This window comes from Bos mutus, chromosome 15 (genome assembly GCF_027580195.1).
Source record: "Bos mutus isolate GX-2022 chromosome 15, NWIPB_WYAK_1.1, whole genome shotgun sequence".
Taxonomy (NCBI): Eukaryota; Metazoa; Chordata; class Mammalia; order Artiodactyla; family Bovidae; genus Bos; species Bos mutus.
Genome location: NC_091631.1, coordinates 29320358 through 29338663, shown reverse-complemented (window position 1 = coordinate 29338663; position 18306 = coordinate 29320358). Strand labels below are relative to the sequence as shown.

The following is an 18306-nucleotide window of genomic DNA, read 5'->3' as shown; positions in this document are numbered from 1 at the left end:
GCGGGGCTTTCCACTCTTTACACTCCAGGCTGTGTTTTGAAAACACCTATAAGTTCTTTGCTCAAACTACTTGGAAGACACCGGTCAAAGGTTTATTATTATTATTTTAAATGTTTTTCTTTTTAAAATGTGAGTTCCAATAAAATTTAAAAACTAGATTCCAACCTGTAGATTAAAACGAATTAAAAAATACAAAATCATATACAACGCTCTCTCACAGGGATGGTACATGCCACGAGAACAAGTTTCTCTGTTGTGTGATATGAACAGGGATGCAGATGCCTTTTAGTCAGGAGACAGGGACAGGCCCTTGGGCCTTTAAAGGTCATGACAGACAACGCCACGTTGCTAGAGGCCTGGCCTTACCTCCCCTTGGGTAAGGAAGAGCTGCAGTCCCACCATAGATCCAGACAAGCTGGCTGACCCGAGAAGGTGGTCTCTGGCCAGTCCCACTCTTTCCCTGACTGTCAGGCACAAGGAGGAAGGCTGGAGCCTGGAGATGCTGGTCTTGCTGGGGTCAGGCCCAAAGATGACTTCACCCTTTTGAGACCTATGGGCTGGTACTTATCAGCAAAGCTGTTATATGTGTTCTCTTCAAAAAAGGAAAATAGCCCCTCTACCAGGAGCTGGACTGGGTACAGGGCCTCACTGCCACAGCAAGAAGACCCAGGGACTATGGATGCAGCCACAGGGAAGCAAGCGTTCTAGTTTCCCTTTCTGGCTTTGTGGCAGCCAGCCCCAATCACCTGGCTACTGGGCTGGACTCAACAGCACACAAGGTAGAAAATACCCATTGGAGAAAGTGAGGGAGTGAGACCCAAGTCTGGCTCAGGCAAGATTGGTTATGGAATGTTGAAACTGGCCTGCCAGGAAATTTAAAGGCCAGGCCCTAGAACCATGTAATGCCTAATTTCAGAAACAGGTTTTCTAGAGGGGACGTGGACAGGTAAAGGACAAATCCTGCCACCAACCTGGCACACCCAAAGGAGGCTGAGCTCTCTCAGGCTCAGCTGTGGAACCCGATGTTAGCCTGGCTGGGTCTCCACTCTGATCCAGCTTTTGGAGGGAAGTCTAGCCTGGATTCTCCTGGGGCTGGACACTGGCATGGAGCCTGCCCCTCCACTGCCCAACCTGCCCCCTCTGGATTCCCAAGCTTGGCAATCAGCTGGGGACCACATGCCCTACAGTGCTGTGGAATACAGGGTGAAAAGCAGAGCTTCCACATGTACTTTGAACTGCAATTGAGGAGCAAATACCATGGTGACATCTCAGTGACTGATCCAGCCACAGTGCTGTGACCAAGACCTGTGCCCTCTAGGCCTCCCTCTCGCCTCCCTCAGAGCAGAGCTGAGGGTCTGACATGCAGGGCTCCAGGCCTGATTCAGCCAGTGCCTCTCTGGACCTCTGGCTGAGTCCTGTCTGCACAGTGAGGACATCAGAACTCTGTGACCAAAGGATCTGCACTACTCCTATGCTCCATGTGATTCATTTCTGAAGGGTACTTGGAACAAAGCCAGCCTCTCTGAAGACACACTCCCAGATCTCTGGAACACTTTGGGTGGCCAAGGGTAAGAGTTGGGATGAGGTGGAAGGACTGCACAGTGTCTCTCTAGATCCTGGTCCTCACTCTTGGGAAAAACAAACCCAGGGTCTGGATTCAGGTGTACTTTTGAGCATTCAGGGCTACATCAAGTCCCCTGGAAGTGCCAACTCACTGGGTCTGGATAGTGGGCCTGCTCTCCAGGGTCAGAAAGCAAGGGTACACAGGCTTCCTAAGGACATAGGTCTTTCAATGGACAGGTGCCTGGGGCTGCCCCTGAACACGTCTTCAGTCCTAGGCATCATGACCCCAAAGTGCTTTGCTCAAGTTAGGCCTCTTATTGCAAATTCCTGTCCTTCGAGTGCTGCCAGCTGGAACTGCCTCTGGGTTTCCAGGGCTCCTCATAAAAATCTGCTCAGCAGGGAAGACTGACTTCCCAGGTTTCCCTGGAGCGTTCCTCTGTTTAGGGGCAGACAGGTAGCCCATCCCTTCTGCATGCTGGCCACCAAGGCCTGCAGGTGTCAGCAGAAAGAGCAGAGGATTTGAAGAGTTCAAATCTTGGCTCTTTCTCTCATGAGCTATGTGACCTTTGGCAAGTCTCTTAAGCTTTCAGAGACTTAGTTTTTTCTATCTATAAAATGGGAATTTTGGCAATCAATATCAAAGTACTTCGTATACAGACAATAAACTGGACAGGTGAGTGTCCTTTTTCAATATATAGGGAGGGGGATATTCACTTTACAGTCACTGCCAGGAGAGAGAGAGGAAGAGCAGCAACTGTCTTGTCTTGCAGGGAAGAAAGGAAATCAATTTTTCCAAAATGTGGCAGAAAGATTAAATTTCAGGCTCTTACCACTTGGGGGCACTCCAGCTTCCAGACTCCAGCTTCCTGGGCCCCAGGCTAAGGAGAGGGAGGCAGGTACAAGTGGGGAAAGCCGTGAGGGTTGGCTGGTGACTGGAACCACCTGTACCCCTAACCCTGCCCACCAAGCTTGTAGCACTGGTGAGAAGCAGTGGAACGGGGTGGAGAGGGCTTTGCTGGTGCCATGCTGCAGCTCGAATGTCATGTGGGTGCACCCCTTGTCCTCTCTGGCTTGCTGGACTTCCTAAAATGACAGGGCCCCTCAAGCTCTGACCTTCTGTCCAGCTTGACCACTGGGCCATCCAGTAACTGTGGATGATGCTCATGGTACCTCCTGATGGATGCCCGTGATCCCACGTGTGCTCATCCTACCACAGGCACACGACTGCCTCGTTCTCCTGGGCTCAGTTCCTTTGCAATGACTCCCCAAGCTTGGCCAGGCTTGTGGATCTCCGTCAAAGCAAGAGGGTGAGGCCAGCTGAACTGGGGCTCCGGTGCTCAGCCCGCAAAAGGGGTGCTATGCCTGGGTTCTTCCAGACCCCAGCCTTTCCACACCTTGTTTTTGCCTTGGGGTCTGTCCTTGATCTTGAATTACATACAAGGGCCAGGAGAGGGTGCACAGCATCGCGTTTCAGTCCACAAGCCTGTGTGTGGATTCAGACTGGAGGGAAAGAGACCGCAGACTAAGATTCAAATGGCTCTGCCACTTACGAGCAAGTCACTCTGCTTTTCCAAGTCTCAGTTTCCTCATGGATCAAATGAGAGAATCATCTGTTTCACGGGGTTAAGCCAGATGATGGATATGAAATTGCTTTGTGAAAAACTGAGGTACTAGATGTTGGTTTTTACATACTGGTACAGAATGAACAAAGGTAAAAAGGTAATTCCTAGATCTCCTTTCCCCTCCTCTGGTTCTGCCCCAGCCTATCTGGAGGCAGCAGGGTTCAGGGGAGCCTTTTGGGGTGCCAGCATTCTGCTCACTTTGGGGCAAGTTCCCTTTCCTGCTATTAAATAGGACCAGTTTCTTCATTTGTCAAATGGGTGAAATAACTCTGACCTTGTCTTTCCCTCAGGGTCAGTAAATTAAAGGCTGTGAAGTGCTCTGAAGTCTATGCAGCACCTGACAAATGCAAATGTTTCCTATTATTATTATAATCATTATTATTATTTTGGCATTTTCTAAACATGTATGACATAATCTAAAACAACCTTCACCCACCCTTATACAACCAGAGAGTAGGAGGAGGTATTTGCCCAAAAAAAGAAGAAAAAAAAGGATTAACACTGGAAAACTTTCTATTGTTTTAAAACAAAACCTTTTCAGCACCCCTGAGCAGACCATTTAGAACAGCGGGGCTTTTCCTTACTGGTCCTGCATTTCCCAGGTCGAGGATGCTGCTGGGCTGTGCACCCCTGGGAACAGCCAGATAGCCTCTGAGGTCCTCCTGGCCCAGGGGTTTCCTGATTATTTCCTCCTTTAGGGAGACATGGGAGGTAGGGGTAGGGATATATCCACGTATGCATGAATTTAAAATGAAAAGAGTTATTTAGAAGTTCTAAATGTCATCAATGATCCCATTTTGTACAGTAAAATGTTCCTGTGCATGCCACCCCACCCCCCCACCCCCCGCCACCAACCATCCCCAAAGGGGCTGCTAACCCCTCCAAGTGCCGGGTGCAGGGGGGGCAGTGTTAGACAGCTGGGCTCCTGGCTGAGACCAATGGGGCCTCCTGACCCAGGGGTCCCTCTTCTCCCCAGAGAGCCCATGTTTCCTCCTCTCCTCTCAGGATGAGGGGCTACTGTCTTAACAGCATGGACTCCTTTTCAGCCAGTCCACCTGCTCCTCCAAGGGCTGGAGTCAGGTATAGGATGAGAGGTCCACATGTCTTCACAGAATTTCCAAATGCTATTTCCTCATTTGCAATTTCTGTTCCCGCCACCTGCCCCTATGTGACCTCGGCCAAGTCTTCAACCTCTGCCTTTGAAATCCATGGAGGAAAAGAGCAGAAACAAAAGCCCAGAGACTGTTCCAGAGCTCACCAGGTGTGGGCACTGCTGGCTTCATTTTTACAAAGCCAAGCCAATCCATCCCTAGGTAAATTTTTGTGGACAGCATGCCCCAGGCAGGAAGGTTGCATTTAATGCTAATTTACTGCAAGGTCTAGGGAAGTCCTTTCCTCTTCTCTGGGCCTCAGCTTCCTTATCTGTCAAATAGGGGAATGGATGAGATGATTGCTAAGGTCCCTTCAGTTCCATGAGTCGATGAAATGTTTATTGCTATTGTTTCTCCTTCACTATCCTGACCTCCAGAGCCACCAGCACCCACCTGGAATGTGGTTCCTTCACTTTGGCCATGAATGGCACAAGGTAACCAAGAACTTAGCCTGTCTGCCAGCGCCATGGACAGACGGGTGAGCCCTGGCTCTGGGAAGGACAAAGGGAAGGGAGAGAAATGCCACAGGTTTCCACTCTACTGAGGAGCAAGCTCCTCACCAGAGTGGATCCATGAAGGCTCAGAGGCCAAGGTCTAGAGTATACTGGGCACTTGGCCTCCGAGGCTTTGGGGGCTAGGATCCCACCGTCCTGCAGCTGCTTGGCAGGTCTGAGGTCAAAAATCACCTTCTGAGGAAGTGCCAGGTCAGTTAACATCACTGTGCAAATTAGAGGGTCCAGGCCCAGACAATTCGGCCAGAGACCTTACAAGCCAAAGCCAGCAGGCAAGGGCCTCTCAACTCTCTTCCCTCTGCCTTCCCACAGTGCGCCCCTCCCCCCACCCTCCCTCAAGTTCTCCCAAAGAAAAAATCTGGTTTTCCCAGGTTCTCATCTGGGGTATTATTAAGCTGCTATGAACGCTCCTACCTAATCAGGTGGTTTTGTTCTTGGTCTGTTGCGATGGTTCTCAGAAATATCAGAAGATATTTCATTTGTGTCAGGATACAGCAGTGTCTTAAACTAATCCTGCTTGAGAAAAATCGAAAAAGAAACCATCCCTCAGAGATGTGGCTTGCTTAACAGTTCTGAGTTCCTACCCTGGACCCAAGGGTCACATCCACTATGCTCTTCAAAGGAAATTGCACCTTCAGCAGAACCACTGCAACAGACCCCACTCTCTGCCTGCCGCTAGACTAGGCTCCCAGGACTGAATGCTTGGGGAAGGAAAGGAGCAGAGAGGATGTGCCTGGTCAGGTAGGAGAAGGGTGGAGCTGCGAGGGCAGCGGCTCAGAGGGGGACAGTGGGGAGAGGCAGGAGATTAGAAAAAGCAGCTTTTACAAAAACCAAAAATAAAAACCAAAACCGTTAAAGATGCATAAAGTGACCCTTGCACTTCCGTTGTCTCTTCTTGCAAATAGAGGTGGTGCTGCTAGGGAGCTGCTCCAGCACCTGTGTAAGACTTGAGTAGTTGCATACAATGTGTGACTCCAGGTCTAGGAGAGGAAGGGGAAAGCCATTAGTGACAGCGGTATTCCTGAGGCCCTTGGGGAACTCCTGGACACCCTCCCCTCATGCTGAGAGCCCTAAATGGATTCGTCTGTGTCTTCCCAGTGGAGCGGCCCATTTCCCATCCAGTGCCAAGAGCTCTGGAGGAGGCAGCAAGGGAGACAAGGAGGCATGGCAGTGATTTTCAGTGACATCCCTGGAGCTCTACAGGTCACTGGCACTGCCTTAGGATTTGCAGAGGACAGGGGGAGCCTGGTGGTGAGGGTGACCTAGGGCTTCTGCCTGGCCCCAGTCAGAGCCAACATCTGATTGAGATAAAAGTTCATTGGAAGGATAGGCCCACAGTTAGAAGTAGTCTGAAGACCATACAGTAAAGAGCACAAAATTTAGTACTAGAGGACTGGAGTTCAAGTCCCAGGTTAGTTTTTACTAGTTAAGTGATACTAAACTATATCTGTAAAATAGAGCAATGATCCTTACTTCACAGAGTTACTGTGCGGATCATGAGATAACGTATGTAAAGTATCTAGAATATATAGAAAATGACAGCTATCATGAAGAGTGATATTGCTGAAGCTGCAGCAGGAAAACAACTAGTAACTGTCACCTAACCCCTGTTGACACCTGTGCTGCAGGCCAAGCCAGGGGCTCTGAGACAGCTCTGAGAGTTGGTCACCCTCCCACCTCCCACCCGGTCCTCACTCACTTGGATGGACGCAGGCTTTACCAGTGCGGGGGCACATAGCTGTACGCAGGGGTCCCTTGGGCCCTGTATGTTGGCATGGAGACAGGGTGTGCCCCGATCGCGGTGTGCTGGGGTGCAGTCAGCAGGGTACCTGAGCATCCGGAAGGAGAAGAGGAAACCTGATGAGGCCGTCCACATGCTGGGACAAGGAGGAAGAGCCGTGATCTTTCACAGCTGCTCCCCGCCTGCTCATGAGCTGCCGCCCGCCCCTCCCCACCTTGCCAGGAGCCGTCTCCTGAGGGGAAACCTTCCTGATGCTCCAAGACAGCCAGTCTCCAGTGGCCTCCTTTCACTCTTCTCCGTGCGCTCCTCTCACTGCACGTCACACTGAGGTGTCTGCTGCTTTATGTGGCGCTGGTCGTCCCACTAACCTAGCTGTTCCTAAGGGTAGGCCTCTGGTTTGGTCTATCGGTATTTGGTCCCCAGGACCCAAACAATAAGGCTGGCACCCAGCAGATCTGCATCAGCTTGCTGACCTGATCTGGGGAGTGAGAGGCCTCAATGCTTACATTAGGGGCAGAGGAAAATCCCAACTCCCACGTCCTGCCCACTCAAGCCCTTGTACTCTCTTTCCCCAGAAGATGACCTCGCTGATTCTCTGAAAATTGGGTCTCTCAAGGTTATCCAGAGCCCTCTTGTCTTCTCATGCTCTTCTTTTAATGCCAACTCATCCAAAGACTTCCCCAAACCTGCTCTTCCTCTGGTGTCTCTCCCTAACTCCATCCTCAGGGCTTCTAGAGTAAGCCAGAAATGGAGAAGGGGTCCTCCTGGACTCCTGTTTCTTCCAAGACTCGCAATTAATTACCAGACAGGTCCTGAAGCTCCTGCCTGCTAAAGAACATTGCCCTGTGCCCTCCTGTTTGGGACTCTGCTGCTAGCAGAGTCCTAGCATCATTATCTCTCCTCTAAAGCACAGCTTTCCCCCCATATCTCCCCAACCTAGCTGTCTCCACCTTGCAGTCAGAGAGAATGATTAGACAAACCCTATCTCTCCCGTGCTTAAACCTCTTTGCTAGCTCCCTGTTACCTACGTATTCGAGACTCTCCACCACTTTATCTCTGACAACTGCTCCAGCCACCCTTCCAACTCCATGCTCTCATTTTCTAAGCGATTTACACCATGTCCATTCTGTGAATGTGCTTTACTCATGTTCTCTCCCCTGGACTGCCCTTCCCTCTTTCATCTCTCTGATTAGCCTCTGTTCACCTTTTAAGGCCTAGCTCACTACATCCTCCATGGTGAAATCTTCCACAGCCCTGTGGAGAGAGTTAGAGGGTCCCTAGAACTCCCAGGCACAGGATTCTTCATGTTATGCTACAGTCGATTCCATGACTGTGTTTTCCACTGTCATGAGTTCCTGGAGGAAGGGAATGGACACTGACATAGATGCTGCCCTTACCTGCTGACATCGCCATGGTGGTGCCGGCCACCATTCCCATGGCCACGCCGTTGGTCCTGGGAGCGGCGACAGGCGCCGGGTAGATGGCAGAGGGAATGCTGTTGGGCTGGACGACCGTGGTGTGGTGGATGACATGGGGCTGGGCAGCATACACCGGCTGTGTATAGTAAGCTCCCTGGGGGAAGAGGGGCTTTTGTCACACCGGCTTTTGGAGAGGTGGGGAGAGAGGGGAGGGGAGCCTGTCTCAAACCCTAAGGGATGGTGTCTGAGGATCTCTGGCCCAGGGACACAAGGTCTGAGGCTCTGCTCGTGGAAGCACCGTGCTGGTGTGAATGCTTCCATTTTACATACTGGAAAAATGTCCTAAATGCAGAGCACTTCCCCAAATGTCTCTTACTATGTATTTCCTTTTAGGCAAGAAGGTTGACGATGGAGACAATGGTCTGAGGTGACATCCCACTGCCTGGATCACATGACTGCTTTCTGCCATCACAGCCCTCAGGTCTGCTGATCTCTGGGCAGAGTAGACACAGGGCCTGGATCATCTTAATCCAGAGCTTCTCAAATGCTTCTACTAAATAATAACAAGAGCCTCTGACTGTGGACTGAGGTAGAGTGAGGGTGTGTATAGGCTGTAAGGTTACTGCTTCAGTGACACAAGAATGACAGCTGATCAGAGCCACAAACTCTCTTTTCTTCCCCCTCCACCCCACCCACCCAGGCTGGTGGCTCCTTTACCTGCAGAAGAGGTGGACCCAGGCTTCTACATGTACTTACCTGGGCATACAGATTCTGCTGGGGGTAGGCACTTCTGATTGGATACATGGCCGTCTGGTAGGGGTTGGGTGAAGGGGAGTAGGGGGGCGGAGCAGTATTACTCTGGGTCGGTGGGACCTTGTATGGTGTCCCCGCAGTATATCCTGTACCAAGGCAATAAGAGAGACTTCCAATTAGTTGGCAGAACAGCATCGCTGGGAGGCAGCAGGTCCCAGTCACGACTCCCCAGACAAGCATGGGCTGAATCCAGGCTGGAAACACAGATGAGAACAGACAGAGTACAGGGCTCTGCCCAGAGAGCCCTGGCCCCAGAGGCAGCTCCCTCAGTCCTGGTGCATAGGGCTGCATGTGTGGCATCTTTTATTTCTCTGTGTCTCAGGGCTCTGAGGCTGGGACCAGATGATCTCTTAAGGGGCCCTTGAAACTCGGACAGTCTAGGATTCTGAAACCTGTACCATGAGACAGGCAGGTACATGTGGATGGGAGACCCTCAATCTGCTTGCTCTATACTGCACTCTTTCTTCTTGCTTTTAAATCTCTTCACTCAGTACCCTGGGGCATCTGCTGCTGCTGCTTCTGTCTTGCTTTCTCCCTTACTCTCTCTTTCCTCCTTATATCTCTCTCCCTTTATGAACTGCTCTCCACCATACTCCTCTTCTTCCCTGTCAAGTTTTAAGGTGGAAACCTCATACAAAACACCATTCAGAGATCCTCCTTTTCTGAGATGCTGAAAAACTTTGCTCTACATGGCTTGCTTTTCCTCCCCTCCTGGGGCTTGGGGGAGGGCCACCGCTGCTTGAAAGACTGAAGTCAGGATAAAAAAGATTCACATCGACCTGGAACCCAGGCCACGTCTGGTCAGCAGGGTGGACAGAAGCTGGGGAGGGAGGCTGAGAAGTCAGGCTCCGAGAAGTTCACAATCAGCCATTCACACAAACTATGCTGCCTTTGAATTTCTGGAAAAGAGAGTCAGATCCTAAGTTCACAGGAAAAACCTGAAACATAAATCACTTAGGAACAAAGGCTATGTCCTTAGAGATTCACAAAATGGAATGATTCTATGGAAACTGAGCGATCATCAGGTAGCCCCACTCTCCGAGTTGAAGGGACAGTGCCAGGGGACCTTGGCTTTGGATCTCCAATGGGGTGTTGTTGGAGATTCTTCCCTGTGGTCCTCCATCCTGACTTGGTCTGGCTGACACATCACGAAACCTCTCTTGGCTTTAGGTCTTTTGCCCACAAGACGCTCAACAAGGACCCATTCAGTAACACGGAGCTGTTTTTATAAGGAACTGGAGGCAGAGTAAAAAGGGTGCTTTACTGGAAGAGAAGGGGTCCAGGCTTCAGTCCAGGCTTTCCTCCAATTTGCTGTAACTACTGCCAAGTCTCTGGGCCTTAGTTTCTTATATTGTAAAATCAGAAGGCTAAGAATGAAGATCTCTTCCTGAACTAAAATCCCATTGTTTTAAAGACACTGATTCTCTTCTACCCTAACCCCCATTTAAAGCAGGCTGCCACACAGTCACAAATCTCACTCAGGTCACACCACAGCCTGGGCATACCCTGATGAAATACTCAGGAGGATGTGAAAGCGACTGTGCAGTTACCACACAAGGCACTGCCAAAAGGTGCCCTGTCCTCTTCCCTGGAATCATGCCGTTTATCTTTCCACCTGGAGATTCATAGTTTGTTCTGTGAAAAACTGGAGAAACTGATTTTGTGGTCAAACATGCTTGGGAAATAAGTAGCAATGAGGATGGAGTAGAGAAAAATACATTAATGAGAAGAGAGCATTGGTAAGAATTAGAAACTAACTGGAAGTGGAGATGTGAGTCAGTTGAGGAAGAAGTCTACAGCAGATTCCTCCAAGAGTCTAGACCATACAGCTAATCATGAAATGTGGTCCCGGGAGAAGCAGATACTGTGGGGGAAGTCAAGGAGCGTAGGTTTGCACATGTCTAGGAGCCGTTTGAGCTGTACTTCAACCAGAGACAGTTTACTTGTCTGTAGAAAAAGGGGATTCTCAAGATGGGCACGTCCCAAGAACATGAAGTATGATGCTAAGGGAGCCTAACTGCTATTCTGCCCCCTCCCCCCAATGAAGGAGAAGGTGGGAGAGAAAGGGAGAGAAGACGGGAGGAGGGAGAGGAGGAGGAGAAATATAAAATAAGAGAGAAATCGGTTTTATTCCATGACAGAGACAAGTTTTAAAGTAATAGGATGAACTGTGAATCTCAAAGGATAGGCATATGCAGGAGACTATTTCCAGATTTACCACAGGATCTTTTATTCATACTATTTACATTTGAAACATGCAAACCACAATTTTTGTGTGTGTGACTGCAGCTTGTTTTAGTAAATCAAGTTTTACTGTAACACAGCCATGCCCATTCATTTACATACTGACTATGGCTGCTTTACTGGCTGAATGGTAGTTATGTCAGAGACCATAAGGCCTGAAAAGTCTAAAATATTTATTATCTGCCCCTTTACAGGAAAAGCCTGTTAACTCCTGACTTAAAGAAATAAGATGCTATGGGGAGCCCTGCCAGAATGGAAAGCACCCCTCTTCCATGCAGGAGGGCAGGACACCCCCGAATCCTAAGAATCCCTATCTCTGAAAGCTATATAGCATAGGGTTATAGTGATGAGCAATCTGGAGCCAGACTGACTGCCTGGGTCCAAACCCCAGCTCTCCTACTTAACAGCTGTAGAATACATCAGTTTCGTCATCTACAAAATGGGGACGATAATAATATCACTTACTTCATAGAGTTATAGTGATGAATACATGAATAAGTGCAAAGCCCTTAGAAGAAAGCCTGACACAATAAGAATAGTTCATATAGGTTACCTATTATTCCTTTCTCTCTCCCTGTATAGAGAGACAGTAAGCTTCCTGTCCTGGGAAGTGTACAGAGACTGGTCTGAAAGATGACAGTAGACAGGAAGCTAAACCATAACTTTCATGGTGGGATCCAACTTGGAACACAGACTTCAGGATTCTAGAATTTTTAAATTTAATGGTTTAAAATGCCATGGTTTTAAGATTCTTTAAAGTTAACACGCCAGTGGTGCTAGACTCTCCTTTATGTTTCCAGAGAAGGTGTGCTCAAGTTCTATCCTCTGGGAAGCCTGCACGCACCTTCTGTGTCACAAGGACAACCACATCTCACAAAGTGTTGAGACTGTCCCTCTGAGGGAAATCAAGAGGCGCCCAGAGACTGCAGTAGAATTTGGTTTCTACACCTAAGAATAACCTTGTCTGAGAGTGTTTCCTTTCTTCATGTTATGAAATAGACACACATGAACTCAGAATACAAATCAGTTTAGCCAAAACACACTTGGTGGCCAAAATGATGATGCTGGAGAAGAAGGCCTTGCCTATTTGTCCAGAGAGGTTGAGAAGGGAGAAGCAGAACTGCAGAGCTAGAAGATATCTTAGAGATCATCAAGACCAGCACAAACGTTTCACAGATAAGACGACGAGAGCAAGTGAGTGACTGCTCACGAGCACCCAGGACTCGGTGCTCCCTCCTCTAACTACAGTCCCCAAGTCCTGGGCTCGTCAGTGAGTCAGGTCAATTTTTATCTTAAGGAATACGTTCATTGGACTAGATAATATCAGAAGATCTTTCCAGTGCTGATACTCTAAGCTGTGAGTATTTCAGTGAGACTTTTATGAGAAAATCCTTGCAGAGGACATTCCGTAACTGACTGATGGTCCTATCCACACCCTTGAGGATCAATGGAAATTCCCCTGGGCTACCTCAAGTATCACAGAATTCAGGGTTTATTACTTTATGCACCTAAATTAAAGGGGAAAAAAAAAAGCTGTTGGACTCGATACAAACAAAACAAAACCAAGTCAAAACAAAGACTCATTGATTTTGCTCAAATGAACTTAGACTCATCTCTTGAGGCCTGGGTCTCCTGAAAAGAGTCCTACCTAAGTCTGAAGGTTACAGAACTAGGACTTTGGAATGCTACACCTTAAGGACATTAGAGACTTGAATTCAATCCTCTCCAATTCAGGTGAAGAATCTAGAGCCCAGGGGAGCAGCAACTTTTCCAAAACTGCACAGCACATCAATGCAGAGCTGGGCCCAGAGATCAGGGCTTACCATGCCCTGGGCAGAGTTCCTTTTTTGATCATATGTCTGTCTGTGTAGTCCAATCTTGGACATCTGGTATATTGGCCTTTGTATCCCCATTTCATTAAAGGCGATATTGTGAGAGAAAAAGGGAATTCGATCACTCGCAGTCCCAGCCCTGTCTTTTGAAAAAGGCTTTGTTTATGGTACCCTATTCTTTCTCTCGGGTTCCTAACCATAATTTTAAACTCCATCAAATAGGGTAATAAAGAGAGTGTGTATATTAGCAAGATAAACCCTTTTTAGCCCTCTCTTTAATCCTTCTGCACTGTCATAATTCTTTTTCAGCAGGACAGCCCCTACCACTTTCAAATGCATTGATGCTCACATCAAGGATGCCTTTTAGACTAATCAGTTTATTGACTATCAGATTTATATGTCTGGACAAAGCTCTATGTATGAGACTTGCCTTGACCCCCAAGTCTCCTTGTTGGCAGCTGAACAAGAGAGTGCTGAATAAGTAGGAGGGAGACCTAATTACAAACAGGCTTAGCAAGTGTTAGTGAAATTAAACTGAATTTTTCAAAGGGTCCTGAGTTTTCTCTGGTATTAGAAGCCACAAAATCTGTGTACTGGGAGAAACCCTGGGGGGATATGGGAGGACCAGTCAATCCTACCACTATCTATAAATTATAAGAAAGGGGGTACGCCTTGGCCCTTTCTAGTGACTGTGAGAGCCTGTGAGAGGACAGTGGGCTATAGCTACTGGGCAGTTCGGTGGAACTTCAGGAAGAGGTTAACATGGTGAAAGGCAAGGCCTTCTAATACAGATACTTCCCTGCTGTGGAAAAGACTGTCTCTGGAGGGAATGAATACGCCACACTTGGAGATGTGTGAACAAAGGCTAGTTGGCAGCTGGCAAGAAGGCCCCTGACAGGGTGGAGGATATTGGGTATACAGCGCCAAGATGACCTAGTCTAGTCTCATTTTACCTTTAGAAAAAATAAGGTCCAAAGCATGGGAATTATTCAAGGTTACACAGAACCAAGTCCACAATCCAAGTCTTTTGGTCTTCCACTCCAGGCCTCTTTCCACTACACTGCAGTAGGTGTGTCTGTATGCATGTACCTCCATATGTGTGGATAGAAGAGATGTATTATATGCCCGCACATGTATCATATCATAGGTTATCTGGAAAAACTCCCTACTGCTATTGTCTCTCTCTTAAAAAACAGTAAAATTAATCTCAAGAAAAAAGTCCGTAATAGAAACTTATCCTAGGTGAAACCTTTCTCCAGTTGTGCTGCATTGGGCATATTACCTTTCTGAGCTTCAGCTTTCAAAATAGAATAAAAATCCACCCAAACAGGACTATCGTGTAGATTAAATGAGAGGGTGATCATGAAAGCATATTCTTCAAAAGGTGAGAGTTATGTTGTATAAACTATGTTGACACGAAGGGGCAATGATAACTAAGGAGAAAACAATATTTTAATGAAAAACTTTAAATACAACATATTCTTCTAATTTACTTACTTAATAGAGTAATACTTCATTGAACCCCAGACCATGGGCCTAGTCTGCAACATCCCTCTGAGGGTCTGACCAGCCCATGTTGGCACAACTTAAGAGATAGGCGCTTACCACACGCAAAGCCAGCTATTTCTCTTTTGGACAGCTCCAAGAAAGCATGAAGATTTTCCTTACACAGAGTCAAAATGCCACTCGGTAATTTCTGAACACTGGCCCTCATTTTACCTAGTGGAGTCATTTTGTGTTAAAAATCAGAGGTGAAAGTGAAACCATCGGTCACTCCACTGAGCCTCGAGTGAACGGGACCCATCTGACCAGCCAGACCAGTTTCCGGCCTCCACTAGGACCCCTGCACTTACGTTGCTTCCATGGTGTAGCTTTCATGCAAGGGGCAGTATTTCTCAAGCAAGGGGCAATTTTGTACAACATAGCCACCTCCCAACTAAGAATTATCTGCTCCTGATGTCCACGGTGCTGAGGCTGAAAATCCTTGTGCTAGCTGGAGGAGGCCCCTCTGTCCAAAAGTCCACAAGCCTTTAAACTGCCCTTTGTCTTTTCCCCTGAAATGCAGTAACAGTCCTTCCCTCATCAAACTTCTTGGCAGATGAGTACTTCCTTCTCTCTCCCTCTCTGCTTTGTGTCTCCTCAAAGTGGGGTGCATGATTAAAGAGGATGACCTTTCCCTGTATGCTGCTGCTGCCAAGTCACTTCAGCCGTGTCCGATTCTGTGCGACCCCACAGACGGCAGCCCACCACGCTCCTGTATGAGGAGGGCCAATTTTTCAGTGGGTTGGAGAGAGAACCTCTTAAAACATTGTCTTACAAATGTCAGTTTTAAAAGTTCCCTTTCCTTTCTTCCTAAGAGACAAATCAGTCCCAACCAAGGGGAACAAGGAAAGGAGGAGACAGGCTGTATTTACTGAAAGCCGCAGAGGATGCTTGGTAAGTTCGGTTCTCGGTCCCGGTGTCCACTGGGAGGTGGAAGGTGCCTTCAGTGCCACAGGAAGACGAGTTCTGTGGCCAGGCCTGTTTCATCAGCAGAGTTGCTTAAGGGAAGACACAAGAATGGCATTAGGCAGAAATAAGAAGTGGGCACCACCAATCACAGACACAAAGCAAGGGTCTTGGGCTGGACGGAAACATATAACCCAAGGGGCCCCATTCAGACACACAGGATGGTTCAGCCTTTCTGAGATGGGTGAGTGGTTGGGAGGAGTGCTGAAATGAGCTTCTAAATGATTTGAAGCTGAGGAAATCTGACCTTACACTAATCAGGAGAGTTGGGATTTTCTACCCACTACTAAAAGCATGACAATGCTTATGAATACCACCTTCCACTGTCTGGCATTCTGGCCTAAGGCTCTGAGATATACCTTAGCCACTTCCTTGTTAATGTGTAGCAACTCGGAACCTTTGACTGCCTATTGGGCCAGATCAACTGAGTACTCCTTTTTCATGCCTGAAATCTCAGCTGGAGGTGTATTTAACAACCGCTTTCAGAGAGACCCCAGAATGCTCATTACCACCTGACGTGAACTTTGCTGGACTGCCATTTCTTGTAAAGGGACTGAGCTTTGGCAGCTTGGAAGGCACAGGCTGTCCAGTGGGACTCTCCCTGCAAACTCCTTCTCCTGTGCACCTAGCGGGGACCAGGCAGAAAGGCCTCTGGCACACCCTTTGTACCTCCTGCCACAGTGCTCCACCTGAGACATGGCCTCATGAATTAGAGACGAAATCTTCTGGGCCATCAAGAAAGCAACTGTCAACCTTAGAGTAGATGTGAAATAGAGATGAAGCCCAGTTTGAAAGAAATCTGCAGAGACTTTCCAGGCTGACTCAAAGCTCAGCTTGAGAAATTTGAAGGCTGATGCTTCCTATGTTCTAGAAGTGGGGAGTGACTCAAAAAACTTACCTTCATGTGTCCTGTAGGGAAGGTAAGGAAATACAGTTTCAAAGGAGGGGGATGTCTAATGTTTTAGGTATCTCCCTTGATCTATTTTCAAACACTAGAGAAGAAATATTCCTGACCCAAATTTCTACTTAGGACTAAAAAATGATTTTAGCAGTATCTTTTCCACTCAAATAAGGTCTTGGGAGTCATGGATATGGGGTGTTTTAAAGTATATTAGTATTGGCAACAGTTGGATATACTTGAAACATTTTAACAAGGGGCTGAGGTAGACAGGGTAGTAAGAGCAGCAAATTTGCCTATACTCTCTCATTCCATCAGGACAAGGATAGTCCACTCCAGACAAATTCCCATAAACCCCTCTGCCTGTCCAGGTAACTGGAAACGCCTCTGTCCTTCAGTCGTCAAAGTACTGTGGCCAGAGGAGGAGGTCAAAGACTCTGCTGTTTTAGCTGAACCAAGGAAAAGAGTGTAGCTGTTCTGGGCTGACTCTGAGCTTGCATCAATGGCCCACAATATATACAACAGATGCTGAGAAATGAGAAGGAAATCATGGGCAGGGAAGTGACACTAAAAGGAGAATTCTGGTAGAAGAAATGGAGATCCAGCAGAATTCCATGCAGAGTCCAGGGCCTTTGCTGGACATTAGATCATGACTCTGCAGACAACAAAGGAGGAGGGCAGTCAATTTTAAACAATTACCTTGAGTTTCTTTGCCTGAGGGGTGGGGATGGGGGGAGTGGTGGGGATTAATAAAGGAACCAATTAGTGTTGAAAAATCCTATTAAGATGGCTCCAAGTTTAGAACCTGCCACTCCACTTGGCTGGAAAGCCCTGACCACCTAAATCAACTCCCTAAAAAAGTAAAACATTCACTCTAAGAAGTCAGATAGAGCAAGCCCAGGCCCTCTAGACCCCACAGGAATCTACCAGAGGGCAGGAGCCTGAAGTCTGACTGTGGAGAATTTGGATGTCCTATTCTGGTCCAGTTTTTAACCCAAATGGTGCATACTTTACCATAATTTTAACCATAAACCAAAAGTTTGACATTAGCCTGAAGGACCATGTGACAATTAAAGTCCGTCAAAATCAACCAGAGAGCAACTGAGGCCTACACTGCACTCAGCACTGAGGGGAGTGCCACGGTGGACAGGAACACACGTGGGTCATGGGCACCGCACACAAGGTTATTTATGGTCTAGCTGGGGATGCAACACAGCCACACGCCAGCCAGAGAGTGAACAAGACAGCATCACGCACAGCAAAACAATGTTCCAGGCTAACCAGGAAAGAAGCAAGTGTGACTGTGCCTTTGATTTGTGTATTTCCCAACTGAGCCAGTGAACTAAACCATACATGTTTGTGAAGAAGTGGATATTTTGTTCTGGCTTCATTATAAAGAAAACAAAAACTAATATTTCTGTAGTTTTCTATATATATGAATATATAATAATCTATGTAACTAGATAAATATGAAGACTAAAACAACAAATAGCAGCTGTCAATCTGCTCTCCTCATTAGTTAGATATACCATATGATTCTCCTTGTCCATGTACAATTCTAAAGTAACCTGTTGCTGGTAGCAATTCAGAACTCAGTTGTGGGATGAAGACAATCCAACTGACACTTTGAGAGGCATGGTAACAGAGAAGGCTGCTCTGACAGGCATGCCTGCTCCTGGTGCCATGAAAGGTACCAACTCCTAGAAATGATCTATATTTTGAATAAATACATGTGTATATATTTGTCAAATATTATTGAGGTGCATGTTTGAGACTGGCGAAACTTTATGGAGTGCTATATATATACTATTCCTCAATTTACAAAAAGAGAGAGAGAACCCAGTCACAGCATGCTGCCCATGTCCAAGTGCTGGGTTGTTCACATCCCTGGACACGGGGCCCTCACGCCCTCTGACACTTGAACAATCTGTTAAGCACACTTACAAGGAGGAGAGGCAGCAAGGGACCATCATCCTGAACAATGCAGTGTGTCAGGAAATCTGA

General features: G+C 47.6%; 1 protein-coding gene across 7 annotated transcripts in view; it reads right to left on the bottom strand.

Annotated features, from left to right (window-relative positions):
* Nucleotides 1–3651: 3651 nt before the first annotated feature.
* FAM168A (family with sequence similarity 168 member A) overlaps nucleotides 3652–18306 on the bottom strand; it is a 211290-nt gene continuing 196635 nt past the window's right edge. For 6 of the 7 annotated variants that reach the window (XM_070383764.1, XM_070383761.1, XM_014477509.2 and 3 more), the window contains 5 exons: nucleotides 15311–15436; nucleotides 8764–8906; nucleotides 7987–8161; nucleotides 6548–6677; nucleotides 3652–5828 (listed from right to left, as the gene is read on the bottom strand). In XM_070383764.1, the coding sequence (XP_070239865.1) occupies nucleotides 6565–6677; nucleotides 7987–8161; nucleotides 8764–8906; nucleotides 15311–15436 (557 nt within the window). In that variant the 3' untranslated portion in view covers nucleotides 3652–5828; nucleotides 6548–6564. The remainder of the gene's footprint in view (nucleotides 5829–6547; nucleotides 6678–7986; nucleotides 8162–8763; nucleotides 8907–15310; nucleotides 15437–18306) is intronic. The other variant, XM_070383766.1, reaches the window with a different exon arrangement.